The 19,208-nt window shown below is 29.9% G+C and overlaps 1 protein-coding gene across 3 annotated transcripts in view; it reads left to right on the forward strand.

Annotated features, from left to right (window-relative positions):
- LOC107444514 (mediator of RNA polymerase II transcription subunit 13) overlaps positions 1-19,208 on the forward strand; it is an 80,607-nt gene that overhangs the window by 47,552 nt on the left and 13,847 nt on the right. For 2 of the 3 annotated variants that reach the window (XM_016058669.4, XM_071181906.1), the window contains 9 exons: positions 98-282; positions 836-1,608; positions 3,628-3,792; positions 4,200-4,297; positions 5,272-5,602; positions 7,399-7,542; positions 10,907-11,118; positions 12,798-12,977; positions 17,708-17,937. In XM_016058669.4, coding sequence (XP_015914155.1) covers positions 98-282; positions 836-1,608; positions 3,628-3,792; positions 4,200-4,297; positions 5,272-5,602; positions 7,399-7,542; positions 10,907-11,118; positions 12,798-12,977; positions 17,708-17,937 — 2,318 coding nt within the window. The remainder of the gene's footprint in view (positions 1-97; positions 283-835; positions 1,609-3,627; positions 3,793-4,199; positions 4,298-5,271; positions 5,603-7,398; positions 7,543-10,906; positions 11,119-12,797; positions 12,978-17,707; positions 17,938-19,208) is intronic. The other variant, XM_016058677.4, reaches the window with a different exon arrangement.

Consider the following 19,208-nt stretch of genomic DNA (forward strand, 5'->3'; position numbering starts at 1 on the left):
TTATAATGTAAAACGAACACATTCCAATCTTGCAAGATAAATTTTTTATTTTTTAATAATTTTAAAAATTGAGTATGATTGTGGATGTTGCTTTCAGGAAGTGGATGTGTGGAATCCTCCTCTAATTCACACATTTCTTGAATCTTCTAAATATGATGCCTTAACTACATGGCCTTTTCATAACTATGCACTAGACGAACACTTAGTTTACAAACCATCGTGGTCAACAAAAGCTCCTCTTCAAGATGATCACATAGAAAATCATCATGCCTCTTCATATAAGTGAGTTCATTTCTTCTTTGTGTGTGCATTTGTCAAAATTGAAGAATCTTTTGTGCCTCAATAATTTGAAGTTATAAGCTTGTATGTTCTTAATTTTGTCCCAAAGGATGAATGTGATATTGTGTCACGTATACTCCACTTAGAATAAACCCTGATGTATAAATGAAGGATTATTCAGAAATAAATGACTAAATCAGCAGATTCTTACAAAATAGAATCTTTTATACTTTATTCTGTTTTCAAGTAATTGCCATTTATCTTGTAGCATGCGAAGTTAAATTTGAAAAACATGCATGCTAATGTGAAATCCCACACAATTAAGGATTGTCGTGTGTGGGATTTCACAATCAACAGATTCTGACTTCTGCAAATTATTGTAACTTTAATTTATACATGGTTTGTGGAGACTCTTAAAATTTTCAGCTTTATGCTCCGACTTTCTTGTCTACTATGACTCTCTGAATTGCAAACTTATATGCTAATCAAAGTAGTTTTTAATTTAATTTTTTGGAAGATACTACTTATTGTTCTTAATCATTATTATTTTTTTCAGTCACTCACCTGTGCCATACGATGACCAAAACAGCAACTTTTACTCTCAAGAAAACACTTATGACTCTCGTTTAATCTTACCAAATTGTGAAGCCGTCTCTCCGGCCTCTAGCACACCCTCTTACCTCAACAGAAACCTCCACTCTATAGGCCCCAACTCTGCCATTGAAGTACACCCCTTGATTGTCAACATCCTGCTGTCAGATTCACTGCTCAACGTATACAAGGATCATAATTTTGATTCTTGTTGCCTTTGCGTGTGTAACATGAACATCCGAGGCTCGGACGCCGGCATCAACTTGCCCAACACGCTGATACCGACGTGGAATGACGAACCACAATACAAGTGTACGTGTGCTTTTAGTGCTGTCATTCACCGCCATAAGAGTTCCGATTCGGGACTATTTTACGAGGACGAGTTGGAAGTGACCGGTTCGGCCTCGGACAGCGTGGAGTACTCGTCTGTGACTCGAGGTCACGACAGGGAGTCCCGTGGTGGACGTTCTCACTTGGAGAGTATGTCTCCATTTATTATAGACCTTCTCCAGATTCAATGCAAATCATTTACTTCTGCATTCAGCCTGTTCCACAAGTTCAATTTGTCTGAGAAAAAGGAAGCTCCCAGCAGAAACAATATAGAGCTTCTAGATGGATGTGAAGTGTGTTTCCTTGCTTTGGAAGAAGCTAAGATGTATGTAGAGAATAACATGTTGCCATGTAAGCTTGATGAAAGTATGAAGTACTCTTGCCTACACAAGTGGCCTTATAAGTCTAGTGAGTAGTTTAATTAAATCTCACCAGTTAAATGAGTTTTTTAATTTTATGTGACTACAAAAGATTTTCAGTTCATTTTAGTATATTTATTCTATGTAATTTTTATCTAAGTTAGTTTCTTATCTGAGACCAAAATCATTGTTCTCCCTAAGCATCTGCATAGATGCCAACTTGCTCCGCTTTACAAACTAGTATTTTCTAGCGGTAACGAAATTTAAGTTATTTTTAGTTTAGTATTTTTAATTTATTATTCCACCACTAAATATAAAAAATTATAAGAATCATATACAGGGTTGCCACAGGCGACTAAAATGCAACTATTAGCAACTATTTTTGGCATAGGGCGACTATGGCAACTTTTTTTGCCTGAAAAGGCTAAAAAAGCAACTATTTTCAAGAAAAGGAGACTATTGGGAGTATTGTACTCCTAGAGATGTTTTTTTTTTTCAAGCATAAATTGGTGAAAAATCTGCGCCCCGCTATATAGTTCCTAAACACACTGAACGTTTTTTTTTTCTTAAAAAATAAAAAATGTTAAATATTTTGAATTGCAAATTTGAGTCTTCACTTTTTATTTCGTTCAATCTGCAGAAATTCCATTGTAAGTCTATTTCATTTCTTGATCACCTTTTAAATAATTATTGCTAAAAAATTATGCATAATTTTTTTAATTTTTAAAAAAAAAAAATTTTTTTTAACGGTATAATATATATATATATATAAACATTTATATGAAAATTATCATATTTGCCACCTACTTGACTGAATGGATGATGGTATATGACATTTAAGTCATTAACAAAATTTTAGTCATATTTTTGATGAATTTTTGTTCTACTATTTTCCTAGCAATATTTTCCTAGTTTTTGGCTACTATTTTAATGCTTTAGGCTACTAAAAGCAACTATTTTGTTAATTTTTTTTCTGTGGCAACCCTGCATATAGCATGCAACCTAAAAGCATTAACTATTTGGTTACTGCTTTTTAATGTAAGCGTAACTATGTTTATTTTGCAAGTTATACTATTTAATTCGCTACCAATTTATTAAAACTTTTCCAGAGAGGGGAGCAGTTGGCATCCCTGCATCTGTCCCACCTGCCCTTTTTCGTAAAATTAAGCTGCCACCCCTTAAGAGCGCTGTCTTTTTATTTTATTTTTTCATGAGAAGGTTGTTTTTTTAACTGCCCGTTTTAATAAAAAGCCTGTTTCAGATTTATTTTTTTAGTTATTGATAATTATTTTACTTTAATTTTATTCCTTTATTTTAGTTAAATTTTCCTTATGTTGTCTAGTTTTATAGTTAAAATTTGCATGATGTTCGGCCCCTGAGATAATTCACATTTTCTGTGATTTAAAATTTTACTATTATTTTTTTGAATTAATACTTTTAAATTTTTTACCTTTAAATGTTTTTTTTCCTTCATAATTTTCAGTTTAAAATAAATTTTAAAAGAATCTTTCAAAATGTTTATCAATTAATCCTTTTTTTTAATTTAACTTTTTTGTTGAAGATTTAAACACAGAGATTTTTTTCAGCTTGCCTTTAGTTATTTTTCAAAAGTTAAATTTTTCTGTTATTTGGATAATGAGTTAGGATTACTGTGCTAAATATGCACATAAAAAAGTAAAAGAGGGTAATTTCAAAGTTGAGGATCAAATTCAATTATTACATAATATTTCACATTTTGATAAATTTCAGTGGTAGTGAGTGCCCTTTAAAAACTTATGTGTCCTTTTCTGTGAGGAAAGTGCCCTGATCTTTTTTATTCCTAGGGAGAACTCTGCAACCTGTTATTATATAAAAATCAACTCAAAAATGTATGTGTCTTGTTGTTATTTAAATGTAATTATTATTTAATTTAATTTGCCGACATCCTTATTTGTAACTATATATTGTATTAAATGTTATACCAGAGCTTATCTACATGGATCGAACATTGCTTTCTTTATCTTAAAGTCATTTGCAAACTTCCTGAAAAGATTATCATACATAAATGAAGTTGTGTGTGAAATTGTAGGTCCTTTACCCCATTCAAGTCATGAAATGATGCTCCACTTGGACAGTTTGAAGCCACTCCTACAGTTAGCTGTCCACAAGAAAAACAATCAACGTCTATGGGATGTGACGTACGTTGTGTCTGGCCCTCTCACATGGAGAGAATTCCACAGATTAGCTGCACGAGGTATATTTCTCTCTCTCTTGTTAAAATACTCAATGCATTTCAACATTTTATGACTCCCAAGTAATTACAAATGTTCTGCAGCCATTGCAAAAAATTAACAACTCTATACAGTTAAATGACTAAAATTTTATTAAAATGTGCAATAATTAAATTTGGTATCTAGAAATGGAAGGGAAAAAAAACATCTTTTGTAAGTTACATATCAAATCTTGTATAAATGCTTACATAATTCAAGGCACACTTTCGGCCGAACACTCATTCAAGAATAAATGAAATGAATGTTTTTAATCAAGGTCTTACTTTTGAGCGAGCAGAAAAAATAGCCTTTTTAAATCAGTTATCTTTAGATGGTTCTTTCTTACTATTATGTCTGTTGCATTTTGATTAATATTGTTTTTGTTTCTCAGGTACTGAAGATCAGTGTGAGCCCCAACCAATTCCATCTCTGCTTATGGGTTATGCAGGAGAACAAATAGCCCTTTCACCCTTTGCATGTAATTATTGGGTAAGTATTACTCTTTCACTCAGCTTTTAACTGTAGTTAGTAAAACACAGAGTTGACATTTAAATCACCTGATTTTTTTGAAAAACAAAATTAATAATTTAAACCAAATAAAATTTTTTCTCCAAAATATTACTGTTAAGTTTATAACATTTATTACATTCTTCTCTTCAAAACATGACATAATAATAGTTTGCCCAATAGTTCATATCATGTTCTTTCCTGAATTTTTCAATTCTTTTGTTGTATGGATCATTTATACAGTGGAAAGTTCTATATCCGGAATCGTCAGAACTTTAGCAAGTATGGGGAATAGATTTTTCTGAATAACAGGTCGTTGAGGTAAACACATGTCAAAACATCCAGATTCATTAAAAATAACCAATAGATAATTAACATCAATTTCATTCAGCAACATATAAATTCATGCTGTTTGAAATTTGCTATTTTGGTAGCTATTGTTACAGATTTCTACATGGTTTTTAAAATCTCGATTTCTAACATGCCGTGAAATTCAAACTGCACATTTTGGTTAATCATTGCTTGACCTACTCGATTAGTGACGATTCTACCTTGAATCCGCATGGTTTTGTCGCGAAATGAATTTTCATATGATTTTTAAAATCTCAATGTTTTAATACCTGATTATTCAACTTTGCGAACTTCAAATTGCACATTTTAGAATCACTTTTTTACATGCATTGAATTCACATCAAACTGAAATTGAAAGTCGGGAAAAAATCATCAATGCGGAAAAGCAGAGGATTCTCATCCTTGCACTGCTTTTTTTTTTTAAGAGATCACATACAGGAAGAAAAATAATTTGAGAAAGGAAGAGGGTTTTGTTCATTTCGATTGTTGAAAAGTGTTTGAATGATAGACCCTTCCGTTAAACAGAAGTCCGAATATGAGACTTTGCTCTATAGATATTTTTTTAGTATGATAAAATAATCTTTTTCTTATTATTTTCATTTCAGCACAAATTGAAACTGGAACCACACTCTATGCAAAGAGATGTGGCCTATATTGTTGTGGCACCCGAGCACGAATCTAAGCTCATGCTTATCAAAAGCTTCTTCCAGGAGCTGCGTTGTGCTTACGAATCTCACAATCTGGGAAAACACAGGCCAATTACTCAAGCGCTCAGGGATGGCATCATGCGTGTGGGGAAAGTGGCAGTCTCTAAAGTGGCAGAGGAACCCATCAGCAATTGGTTCAACCTACTGGAAAACACTGATATTGCAAACAAACTGAAAATATATGCTCGTGTTTGCAAACACAGATTAGGTAAATTCCTTCGTCGTATAGGTAAATGATTTTGTGTGTATATTAAAACACTTTAAGTAGAATTGTAATCAATGCTTTTATTAAAAATGCATTTAAAGTGTTTGTGGATGACTATGAAGTCCTGGGGAAAAGAAAGCCTATTACTTATAATGTATCAGCAGTTCAGGGGTTGGAATGCTCGCCTCCCAATGAAGCGCCCCAGATTCAAATCCTAGCTGCGGCCCATCATCACAAATTCCTCACCCCACTCCTACCGACCACAGTGCTGGCGTAAAATATCTATAGTAGTTGATGGATCCTGGGTTAAAGTCCCTTTGTCATCAAGCTTGCTGTGGGAGGTTTTTGTGGTTTTATTCTCCATGTAACCCAAATGCGGGCTAGTTCCATCAAATAAATTTCTCCCATTGCTTGATCCAAGACTTCCTTTGTCTTCTGGATTGGATTCACAATTAGAAGGCTATGTAGTTGAACTTTGTTAGTTGTAAACTCAAAATTGGGTCGGCTGCTCCCCGATGGTTTTAAAATAAAATAAAACGTAACTGCAATATTGCAAAAGAGGAAATATTTCCAAGAGTGTTCGTTGTTGAACTAACTTAGGTCATTAAGAATTGGTATGCACTAAAAGTATACAAACCCCTCTCAAGTTATTTTTTTGCAATATTGCTACTTTAGATTCGTTTTCAAAAGTGTTAACTCTAAATTTGTGAGTCATAATAACATTGCATTAAAAGCATCCAAATTTGAGAGGCCTGTATGAATGACGGAAAAATAGTTGACACTGCTACAAAAACGGCAGGGATTTTCAAAGGGATCGTCACAAAGTGGTTACTCAAATTCACATTATAATTGGCTGAATTTGGGGGGAAAAGCATAAAAATGCCTTAAAAAGATGATAAATAAACCACTAGAAAAACAATCAAAAATTGAAAACTGAATTGTTGCAAATTGAGCTCATCAAAAAGTGATTAATCAAATTTAAAATTATGTGTCATACTGTATTAAATGTATCAGAAGTTCAGAAAATTAGATAAAAATTGCAACAAAAAAAACATCATGAAGCTAATTGGTTTTTTGAGAGAATTGCTAGAATTAGATTTTTACTATTTGGTATTATAGATATTTATTATTTTTTTAAGCATATCATTCTCATAATCAGTATTGAAAGGCATGCGAGATGAGAATTTTTATTATAAAAAAGTTTAATGGGCGATATTCTCAAAAAACTAGATTTTTTTTTGTGACTAATTTAAAGGATAAAAAGAATTTAGATGACAGAGTGAAGAAAACGAAGCTTTTTCAAACTTGTTGAATAAGCAGAAAATGTACAGATTTATTATTTGAAAAGCTATAAGGGTGTGAAAACTGGTTTAAATGAAACTGAATGTTTTCTCTGTGTTTCTTTAAACCCACAGTCAAGATAAAATGAAACTAGCTGAAAAACGGAAGGAAAATTAAAAACTGTTTTCAGTCTCTCAAACAGAATATAAGAACTTTATTTTGCTATAATGTACAATTAAATGTATTCTTATGCAAATAATTGTAGATTTTTTTTTTTTTTTTTTTTTTTTTTTTTTTTTTTTTTTTTTTTNTTTTTTTTTTTTTTTTTTTTTGATGGGAGAATGTATTTAATGTATAAATGAATGTATAAATTTTTTGATTGAACATTTATCCCTATTACCCATTAAACAGTTTGATTTGACATGATGTATTTCAAGAACAACCATTATCTTGTTTGCTTGATTGATTCCTCTATCCTACTCAACTTTCAGTAACCTTTGTTGTTTAGAAATAACTTGAGCCTAATTTTTATTTTTTAGCTCCCCACCTTGGGCAACTCTCGCTTGATGATTCTCTCTTCAAACATGTTGTATCCGATTCATCAGACAGTTACACCTTTCCACAATCTTCATATTACTCGGACACTTGTGATCCTTCTGGAACTCCCAAATACTCAGATGCTGGTAGCTATTCCTCTATTCAGTGTATATATTCAATAGAACTGAGCGATGTTTCTTTTCTCCAAAAGCGTCATATCTCAATATTTCGTTACATTAATGTTTTATTTTTGCTAGTGCATTATTTTGAAATCTTCCTCTTTTTGAGCACTTTTAATTGAATGATTGATTAAGACAATCATATTCTTGTAATAAACTCAAATTCTTGGTTACCTAGCAAATTAAGTGTCAAAAAATGCTATAAATTTGTCTAGTTACCAAAAAAATTTGTATTTTTTTTAAATGGATGAATCATATCAATAACATGATACATCAGGGACGTAACGTACAACACATTGAAAAAACTACCTGAGCAAAAGGAAGGATTTGGCAGAAATTAGCCTACTACAGAATGTCTTTAATTAATAATTATAACTTTCAAATCAAAATTGAAACGCACATTGAGAAAACATTTATAAGAACCTTCATAAACAGAAATATTTAAAACTTGCTGAAACTTGACGTAAGATTGAAAACTTAAGCTTCGAAAGGCATTTCTATCTTTGGAATTACCCATGATCATAAATTTAGTACATTACTATCAATAATTAAAAAGAAGAAATGTATTAAAAAGTAGAATAAATCACGGAATAAACAGAAAACATTAAAAGTTTGCAAATACTTGATTGCAATTATTTATGAACATTGTATTTTTTATGTTTTCTAACAATGTTGTTTATTATTTCTCAGTCATTAAAGACTTAAATGTCTTTGCAATATCCGGTTAAAATATGATTAACTGCTGCATTAATGGTAAAAAAATTATCAGACACTTTGCACAGTTAAAAAAATTAACATTTTGTTAATTAGGAGATTCAAGGACACTTCTATTCACGTTTGAAATAATTGTGTTAGCAAATCTCTACTGGATAAGTCACAATAAAAGAAACATGGGAAAAGATAATTGGCGCGGTAATCACTGTTCATTTACGATCGTAGAAAAATACTCTTAGTATGAACTTGTGGTTATTGATGTCTGATCGGGAGAATCGCTCTTCATCCATGAAGCCAGTGGTGTGTTAGTGCTTTGCTGGCCTCACGCACTGAGACCATAGGTGCATTATCAGGAACAACGCTCTCTGTCGCACATGTCGACAATTCGTCAGGAAACAGCGTAAACATTGTAGGTACATTATAATTTTCGTTGTTTAAAAAGAATCCCTATCCGATGATTACACAAAGTCATTTATATGCATTAATGTACTATGCCCAGTTCTAGTATTGCCAGTAACTCATCAGCAGTGAAGATAATAATCAGAATAAAAATGATTTATAAACTGAACTTCAAATACATATTTATTAAAAAATAATCTTCATTATTAGTAGTTGAAAGAGAAAATTGAATGAGTATCTTAATACATTTTTATATTTGCTTGATGCAAGTGATCAGCTATAATTAAGAACCTTGTTTGTTTAAATTTAACTTTACTGTTCTTTGACATGTCTATCAGTTAGAAAAATTATTATTGTGAATATCATAAAGGGTTAGAAAAGATGGATAAATCATATTTCAGACTCTCTTTTAGTAAAAAAGAATCCAGAAATATGGAAGTCCAGATTCCTAAGGACCCATAATTTCATAAGTATAGAATCACTAGAATTGCAAATGTGTCTTTCTTTTCTTTATGTTTAGAAATGTTTTTGAGTCAATTACATTATAATTTAAAAATTTTTTTTTTTGTTTTTGTAATTAATAATTTTTCTTTCATTCTTTTCAACCTTCTGATTTTTAGGTTTAAAACTTTATATTTAAAGCACTTGCTTTCATACAGAATATTTATTTGGATAAAAAATCATAGATTTTGGCCATGGTCAAAGTGTATATAAAGCTATGATTTTTTGTAAAATATGATCTAAAGAGGAAGAAATAATTAGATTTTGAACTTAAATTGCTCTACAAAACGATAGATGTTAACTTTCAGCTATTTAGACAACCTATAAATCACTTCTATAAAATAATGTAAAATCTCCAACTGTTTTACAATGAAAAAAAAAAACCTTTTTTAAAATTTGTCACAAATAAAATCATTTTCTAAAAAAAAGGAAATTTTTCTCACTATTATAACAGTTTTTATGTTTGAAATGTTTCTACACTAGTTTGTTATTTGTGCAAAATTTAGAAGCCATTTTTAACACATTACAAGTAAGAGATTGGGGGGTGATGTCTAGAAAAGACCAATCTCAATTATGTTTTAGATATGTATAATGTATGGGAACACTGTTTGTGAAATTTTTTTTCAGTTTTACTCATGATAAAAAAAATGATGATTCTTTTAAAATGATTATTAAATGTTAATTATAATTATTATTAGTAGAAATGTTTATGAAGTGTTTGTATGGAAATGTTTCTGAGTAATTACTTAACTCAATACACAATAACTAGTCTTATATCTTCATAAAAACTATTAAATTTATCAAAATATATGCTGATATCTATCAGTGTAAAGTTATATAAAAGCTAAAGTACTTTAAAAAAAGTATCAGTTATTTTCAAAAACATTCCTTCAAAATTAAGTTACAAAAGAGTAATTACGTGATAACAAAAGAAAAAAGGACTACTTCCATATATTATTATACAAAATTTAAATGCTGAGTTCTCCCTTTATTTTTACATTTGATAAAAATAGACTTAAATTTTTTCTCCCATAATTTAAGGGCAATTTATGACTTAGAGGGAATTTTCCCATCAATTAATACTTTTGCTAATGTCTGTATTTAAAGTGTTTAAAAAACATCAAAATTTGGATAATTTCTGTTCATTTAGATACTTTGTTTAAACCTTGCAATTCATTTTCTCAGTTATTTTTAATATTTTAGTACTATATTGTGATAATTTATTTTCTATTTTAATAATTATTCAGTTTCATATATTATACATTAAAATATAGCGCTGAATTATAAATTTTATTGTTAACAAATTATTCTGATACCAAAACGGTGTTTCCACAACTAAGACAATTCAATTATTGTGTAAAAAAATATGAAATATTTTTCAGGATTTTGTGAATTTCAGTTATTAAAAGCATTTGAGAAAATAATTAAATGATTAATTGTACGAAATTCAGTTATATAAAGATGTATAATTTAATATATACGGGGAAAAATTTAAAGCAATATAAGGAAAATAAATGTCAAGTCTTTGAAAATCAACTATTAAAAAGGCACAAAAAATTATCCTGCCTTGTTTTGATACCTTGCTGGACTAAATGTTTTAAAAGTGCAGTATACCTAATAGAAATAGAATATTTCTTCTTAATATCAAAAATTTGTTTATTCCATGCAAATGTTGCCTATATTAAAATTGTATTGCTAATCTTTTTGCCATTTTCAGAACATTCAACTCCAGAATCTCAAAGCAAGAGCCAAGATCACATGACTGGTGAGAGTCACGAAGTACCTGCTATTGTTATCTACATGGTCGATCCTTTCCTTAAAGAATCTGACCCTGAAGTGCAAAAAATGATCACTCTCGGATTGGTGCAATCCTATGCTGACATGCTCTCTGTACTCCCAGAAGAAATAAAGAATGCTATGCATTTACAGGTGAGCTGCTTTTGACATAAATTGTTATTGTTTCAGTGATGAAAATATTGTTTCAAAACACATTTTTTTGCATCAAATTTATTTGAAATTGCCTTAGTAAATTTTCTTTAAAGAGTGGGATACCTGGTTAATTAAAAATTTCCATGTACAATTATTTAATCACGATGCTACATTATTATATTATAATGTAGTAGATTAATGTTACGTAGAGTACAATTGTAATATAAAATTATAATTTTTCGTTGAAAAGTTAGATATTTGGTTAACATAGTTATTGATTAATGCATGCACAATTATTTAATTATGATGCTACATTATTAAATTATAATGTAGTAGATTAATGTTACGTAATGTGCAGTTGTAATATAGAATTATAATTTTTCTTTTAAAAGTGAGATATTCGGTTAATATAGTCCCTGATTAATATATTTTCAGATTTAGATTCTTGCTGCAAATGACTTAAAATGTACTAAACTGTTTTATTAAAAGTACAGAAATGACTGCACTTAGTTGTTCCCAGTACTAATCTCTTTAAAACAACAACATAAGTTTAAAACTTTGGGGATTTAAAATATTTTGACAATCCAAGGCTACTCAAAAATGGAACATTTTTCGTGTATGGTGAAATAAAAGTTTTTCTTAAAAATTCTTATTTTTGATACAAAAGTAGGAGTAGATAAATTTTATTCAACTTATAACATTGTTGAATCATTTACACTGCAGTTAAAATATTTCTTATTATAAATTCAATTGGAGTAATATTGCTACATTGAAATAACTTTAAAAGTAGGAAATTAGTATTCTAATGCAGTCCAACCCCGCCATATTGAACATGGGGTGTAGTGAACATTCGGTTATAGTTAAAATTTTTAAGAATATCCTCTGAACTTTCATTTAACTAATGTTATTTTGTGTGCTTGAAGTGGGAATAGTAATTCATTTATAGTGGACTCATTTCCTCATATTTTTTTGTTTTCTTCAACTTTATATTGGCAGAAGCAAATTACACATATTAATAAGCAACTCATCCCTCTTCTTACCCACCCCCTCACCATATTGAAACAAGAAGAGATTTTGACAACTTTTATCTTAGACAGCGAGATAGACATTAATGGTTTTGATTTTTTTTCCTGGGATAAATGAGGACTTGAAAATAGCGGATTTTTTACAAATTGTTGATACGAAAATTAGTAAACTCTTCATAAATCGAAGTGTAATCAATCGTAGGGTTCTAATTTCTTTCTTAGAATATAAAAACTTATTGAAGCATTTTTCACATTTGATTTATTTATTTATACATCTAATTAGTTAATAATTTCTGAACAAATTATGTACTATTGTAGTAACTATTTCCTACAATATTGTTATATGCTGAAAAGTACTATTTCAAAGTATTGTAGTGAACTACTATTTATGAAGGACTTAATTCTGGGTTCCTGGTTTTCCTCTCCATCTAATGCAAATGTGAGCTAGTTCCATCAAAAAGTCATCCACGGAGGCAAAATTTCTTCCAATACTTAGTTCACTATAATGGATTTCGACTGTAGTAAAAATTACTTTCCTAAGCTACTTTGAATCTGTTTGCATAATTTGAATCATGTTAACATTGTTTCTCTTTCTGTGTTTTATTCAACATTGTGTGTACTTGTAAAATAACTTATATGTTAAAATATTTACAGCTTATTGATTTGAACTCCATTGTGGCAAGGACAGAGAAATGTAAGTGGAAGGATCAGATAAAGAATCTTGCCTTCTCTGTTTACTCCCAAACCTTTGAAACTTCCCCACAGCGACCCAACGTTAAATCCTTAACTGGATTTGGACCTGCTGCTGCAAGGGATGCCTTCTTGAACAAAAATGTAACACCCTTTCTTTCTCTCACAATTAATTTTTGATTTATTTATTTAATCGTTACGTGTAACGCTCTGTTGATGGACGATATCAATTGCACTAATCTACAAATGTTCTTTGTTTATATGAATATGTAGTCTGTCAACAGGGGGGGGGGGGTTGTNACAGGGGGGGGGGGGAGTTGTCGAATGCAACGTCTGTCACAGATTAGAGTTTTTATTTATTTTAAATTACAGGCAATTATAATTATAAAGTGTTGGCATTGTCCTTTTCATTATCAATTACAGGTTAATCAAGTACAGGTTTAAATAGAACTATCACCCATGATTCTATGCTGATTTCTGTTGATACCATTCTTTATATTCATAGTCATACTAAGTTTTTAAGATCTTTTGAAGTTCATCATGCATTTTGCACAGTATCATATTTCTCATTAAAAATATGTTTGAGTCATTGTGACCATCACTGAAGCTTTAATTTATCTAAAGTTATCACTGTCCTCCAGCATATTTCTAATGGTCATTGTGTGTTGTAATCACTATATTTTTATTTTCATGCTTTTAGACGAAGGGATCCATGGAAACCATTTATATAGGGTTCGTACGCAACAGGTATCCTGGGAATTGTCAGAGAAAAGAAGATTCAACAAAAAAGTATGGGGAAAACGTAATTTAACCCCAAAACCTGGAATTATCAGGGAATTTTTCATCCTATCGAATTCATCCCCTTGCAAGAAACATGACATTTCATACTTGTTGTGGTTGCACATTATAATATTCACAAAAATATTAAAGTTAATTGACAAACCAGTGATCAATTGGTGGAATATTGAGATTCTTTTATGCTTTAAAAATTTCTGAAGAGATTGCAATTGATTTTTATCATACTTTATGAATGAAGTTTTCGGTACAGTGGCAGAGCCAAACATACCAACTCTTTTGCAATTTCTGGTTGTATCTTCTGCCCTCCAAAATCAAGTTGAAAATCTTCTTTGAATTTCAGTTGATTTTCCAATCAAATGCCTTGGATAAACATAAAATGCCTTTTTTTCCCCCCAAAATTTTTTTGCTTTCCTTTTGCTCTATATTTTTGTGCTGAAGACATGGACCCATTACTATCCGAGCACTGTTAAGCTGATGATGGTAGTGCACTGTTTTATTTTTATAGATTAGTACCACAATTCTTGAACTTGGGGATGGTTCCATAATCAAGTTTTTCATCTGAACTTAAGAGAGTCAACGACAGAGCATCGTCACTTATCTCTCTTTATCTCCTCTTTTGCTTAAGTACAGAGAAAATTTTATTGAAATTCTAAATTAGCAATATTAAATCTGAAGATCTGTCTACTAATTGCCCAAAGTATTTGAGACTTATCCATCGATTCTGATTTGTGGTTTTTGAGTCCTGAGTTGCTTTATGAAAAAAATTCAATAGAGATTTTAATGAAGTACAAATTAGAGTCTTGCACTTATCTAATATTTCAAGTATGTATAGTAGCAAATCATTTAAATTTGTCTTTACAAGAAATTTAATTGCCTAATATCCTTATGTTATTCCATAACAATTGATATTGAGAATTCGCTGATCACAAAATAATCAAAATAGTGAATTGAAGCGTGGTACCATATTCGAATCTACTTTTGACAAAAAAAGTTTTTTAGTTATTCTCTTTTTTTTTCCAAAATTATTAAAATTCTTTTTTTTAATTATTTGACTAAAGAAATACAGGGTGTTCCAAAATTATCTTTACAACTTCAAAAATTCATAACTTCGAACATAAACTAGATATTTATATTCTGTTTTTTGCATGTATTACTGCAACTAATAAAGTTTTTTTTCAATAGGCTGAAAAGTTATAAGTGAGGATGTGGACACCACAACAGAAAGCTCAATGCGTCTCATGGTTCATAGAGACGAAATCAGATACACAAGTTCAACGGAACTTCAGGACAAATTTCCCAAGAGACTCACCATCCAGACCCTCCATCCGTGCATGGCACACAAGCTTCATGAGCACCGGATCAGTATTGCATAAAAGTGGAGCCGGACGACCCAGCACAAGTCCAGAAAATGTGGAGCGAATACGGCCGTGAGACGCATTGAGCTTTCTGTTGTGGTGTCCACATCCTCACTTAAAACTTTTCAGCCTATTGAAAAAAAAACTTTATTAGTTGCAGTAATACATGCAAAAGACAGAATATAAATATCTTGTTTATGTTCGAAGTTATGAATTTTTGAAGTTGTAAAGATAATTTTGGAACACCCTGTATATTAATTTTTAAATCAGTTGGATATTTTTTTATTCAGAGTTTCTTTTTTTTATGTACATAATAAATTTTCTAGCTTAGTACCTAATTGTTTTTTATTTAAGTGTATGTGACGATTGCATTGAATTAATAGTTCTATACTATAAATTTAACAGTTGCCATTTATTAGTTTACATATGTAACGTGACTTTATGTGTGTCCTCCTTTTCTGTGTTTTTTATAAAACATCCTTAAATGCTTAGTGTTGAAAACAGAGATTTTTGGTTTTAAAGAATACTTAAAAATGATTTTTTAAAGAGCCAATTCTGATAAACCTTTGTGTTTATTGAAACCCAGTACTTTTTACAGAAAAAAAGTAAAATAGTAATCTGAAGTTTTTTGAGCTCATGAGCCCAAAATATTTGCATACCTGTTTTTTGTGAATTCTAAATAGCACTGCTTTTACAGTAATTGTTATGCATTTGAAAATGCTATGTCAGTTTGTTTAAAAACTTGTTGTATTGTAAACTTAGTTTGTTTCTCACTGCTCAAAACTAAAAGCATAACAAATTTTTTTAATTATGGAATTTCGCATCAGTTTTTTAAATCAATTATTATTTTGTATTACAGAAAATCAGATTATTTAAATCACTAGTTTTAATCATCCATATCGTGGTATATATTGAATTTACTTTTTTACTTAATCTTTAAAAGTTTAAATCTTACTATAACCTTTAAAAGTAATTTAACTTACGTAATGTTATGTTTATTTATTTTTTGTATTAAATGTATTTACATTTTTTTAAACAAAATTTAAGTTTAAATTTTTTTAAAAAAGGAATTTAATGTAAATTAACCTTGAAAAGTTGGGGAAGTGAAGGAAAAAATTTCTTCTTTTTGAGTATGTACCCTTTTAACATTAACTTTTAAAAGTTTCTTGAGAAATGATTAAACAAAGCATGATAAACCATTCTCTGGCATGACAAGTTTCAAAAAAAAATTTCTTACTTATTATAAGTTTTGTTATTTTAATATCTATGAAAAATATAATTTGGACTTGTTCAACTGTAGAGAAACAAAATCTAAAACATCTCATTCGGTTTTTAAAATTTTTAATCAGCCTATAAATTTTGATGTCTTATTTTAATATACAAGTATTATAACAATTCTGTATTATCAGGATTTCCATTAACCAAAAAATGTAAGTTTTCTTATTTGATCTAATATTTTAAAACAGAGTGAACTATTTTTAAAAATGTTTTTTTATTTATTCTGGGACTTTATGAGAGAAATAATTTTGAAAGTGTGAAATAAGGTCACAGTTATACATGCCACACTTTGAATTTTAGCCATGTTAGATTTTAGCCACTATTAGAAAACAATCTGGCATTTTAAGCACAAAAAAAGAAGGAAAACAAATTTTGGCAGTGGCATGTGACCTCACCCATACGAACATCAAAATTTATTCTCTTCTTTTTCTTTTCCATACTCTAACACGGTTTGATCACTCAGACTCGCGTTAAAACAAATCTCGGAAGGGTTATGGGTGTGAAACACAACACGTTAATCCTGTGGCTCTGATGAGCTCATCAATAATAGCAAGAATTGTTTTCTTCTTCTCTTTCTTCTCAATGATCATTATTTTCCCACTCCCGAGTACCCTCGCTTGCAGATTCGAGTATAAATTTCCATTCAAACTCCATGTCTTTTCTTCGCCGAATGATTTTTATTTATTTATTTAATTTATTTATTTATTTATTTTTTTGATTTTTGCTATTGTAACATATTTTTTTCGAATCACCAGAATACAAATATTTACTTATTCTCTAGTTATAAATTGGATTTTATTGCACATTCATAGCGGACGTCCATCGTCAATCAAAAACGTGTCTTATCCTGCCTTATTGTAATAAAAAATGTTAGTTAAAAATTAGAAAAATGTACCATTTTGATAGTGGTTTGCATTTGCGCATCAATGTTAGAATATTTTCCAAGCAAATCGATAGTGGTCCACTTCCATTATCAATTTTCAAGCAAATTGATAGTGATCCGCATTCATGTTAAAACATTATTTGTAAAATTTTATTTTTGTTTAAATCCACATTCCTCGCAGAAATTTCCTGTGATGTCAACGGGAAAATGAAATTGCAGGATATGCCATGGTGTATCTGCTGGAAATGAATGTTTATGTGCTCTGAAAGACACGAACATGGTGTAAATATTAAATTAAAAGCAGATAAAAAGGTGAAAAAAACTTTTTAAAGGAATTTTTGCTATTTATTTTTACCCCTTAATTATTTTTTACATATCAGTTCTACATTATCAATTTAGAAAAATATATTAATTATTGTTAAAGTTCAAGAGAAAAATATAATCCAACCATTTCCAGGCAAATCTTAAAATTTTAAATTGCTGCACCAAACTTACAAACCTAGAGATTTTCTTTTTGTAATTGAAAAAATTTTTAAATGCTTAATATCTTTAACCCATAGAACAAAGGGAACTCTCCTCTTATAATTTACAAACAACCCTACATCCTGGCATCATTGAAGGACAAACAGAAGGAGTTGGTAGAGATGTTTGGTGACCGGAGAGAGAATTGTGGCATCCTCTACTGTACATACTGCTTAACCAAAGATAGGAAATATTTGCTCACCTGCTGTACAAACGATAGAGGAGAATTCATGGAGACCAACATAATCAACATTGGAATACCCAACAGGCAAGGAATCAACTTTTATTATTTTTTTGGAATTGCTCCAATCAATTTCATAGTTTATATATTATTATTTAAATTCCAACTTATTAATATAATATTGGAATTTATAGTATTTATACCATCAGATACAATATTGGCAAAAATAATTTTTTTTATATATATATTTTAAGTTCTGGTAAAATTTATTAATAATACTCAATGCCATTTAAAATTACTTTTAATTATTACAAACTAATCACTGAAAAAATTAAATCTTTCATTTCACGCGCAGCAGTTTCATGAATTTGAGAAGACAAAGATACAATTTTTCAGTTTATTTTCAGATGAAAAATAAATTATTTTAGATCAGAAAATTAAACAAATAATAACAGTAATTCTAAATCACTCTTGACTGAACATGTCTTTCTTCATTATTCATATTTAATTAACATAAAACGAAATTGGTATAGTTGAACAATTCTTATTCTGTAGAAAATTGTTTTACTTTTCAGCTATTAAAGAGTTTCATACCATTTTAGTTAATTTGGAACATGTGTCTATTTTGAACATTAAATAATAGTACGTATACATTACCAGCCATTGCTTTTCTGATTAAAACTTTTAATATGCCTGAAATTAGCCTGCAAAAAAATTACAACCTTAATATTCTATTCTGAATTAACCTTTCTTTAAAAAATCAAGTAATATTACTAATGTTTTTTATTATTATTTGCATCATGCCAATCCTGTTCTTATTTCATTTTTGTACTCAGTTGCTCTATAACCAATCAGATACAGTCAATAATTAATGAGTCAGAGGCCATTGAGCCAAAACTATGGTATTTAGAAAAAATATGGAAAAGCCAGAAGTGTAGTTGATGGTGTGGTATTAAAAAATCGCAAATTTTTTGCTCGTTCAATGGTGATAATTGTAGATATCTTGATTAGCGGTAGCCAATGGGTGGCTATTTCATAGAAAACAGCTACCCAAGTATTAAAACCCAGTCACCAAAAGTGCGACCTGGTTATGGTCTAATAAAAAAGAATATACACATTTGCATCGATTCCATCATAAATTCACCCCTTTTTTGATAGTTTTTCTGGCAATTTTTTTACAAATCTCCACGGATTTTGAAATCCAATATTGTTAATACAATAAGACAACTTGCGAATTATCTAATAATTAAAAGTTAATGACTTTTATTTGAAGTGAAATTAATGAGGAAAATTTGAATTCTTAGTAATCGCCATAAATCTGCTGCATATTAATTTGAATTATCAATATTATTTTTATA

Source organism: Parasteatoda tepidariorum, chromosome 6, assembly GCF_043381705.1.
Source record: "Parasteatoda tepidariorum isolate YZ-2023 chromosome 6, CAS_Ptep_4.0, whole genome shotgun sequence".
Classification (NCBI taxonomy): domain Eukaryota; kingdom Metazoa; phylum Arthropoda; class Arachnida; order Araneae; family Theridiidae; genus Parasteatoda; species Parasteatoda tepidariorum.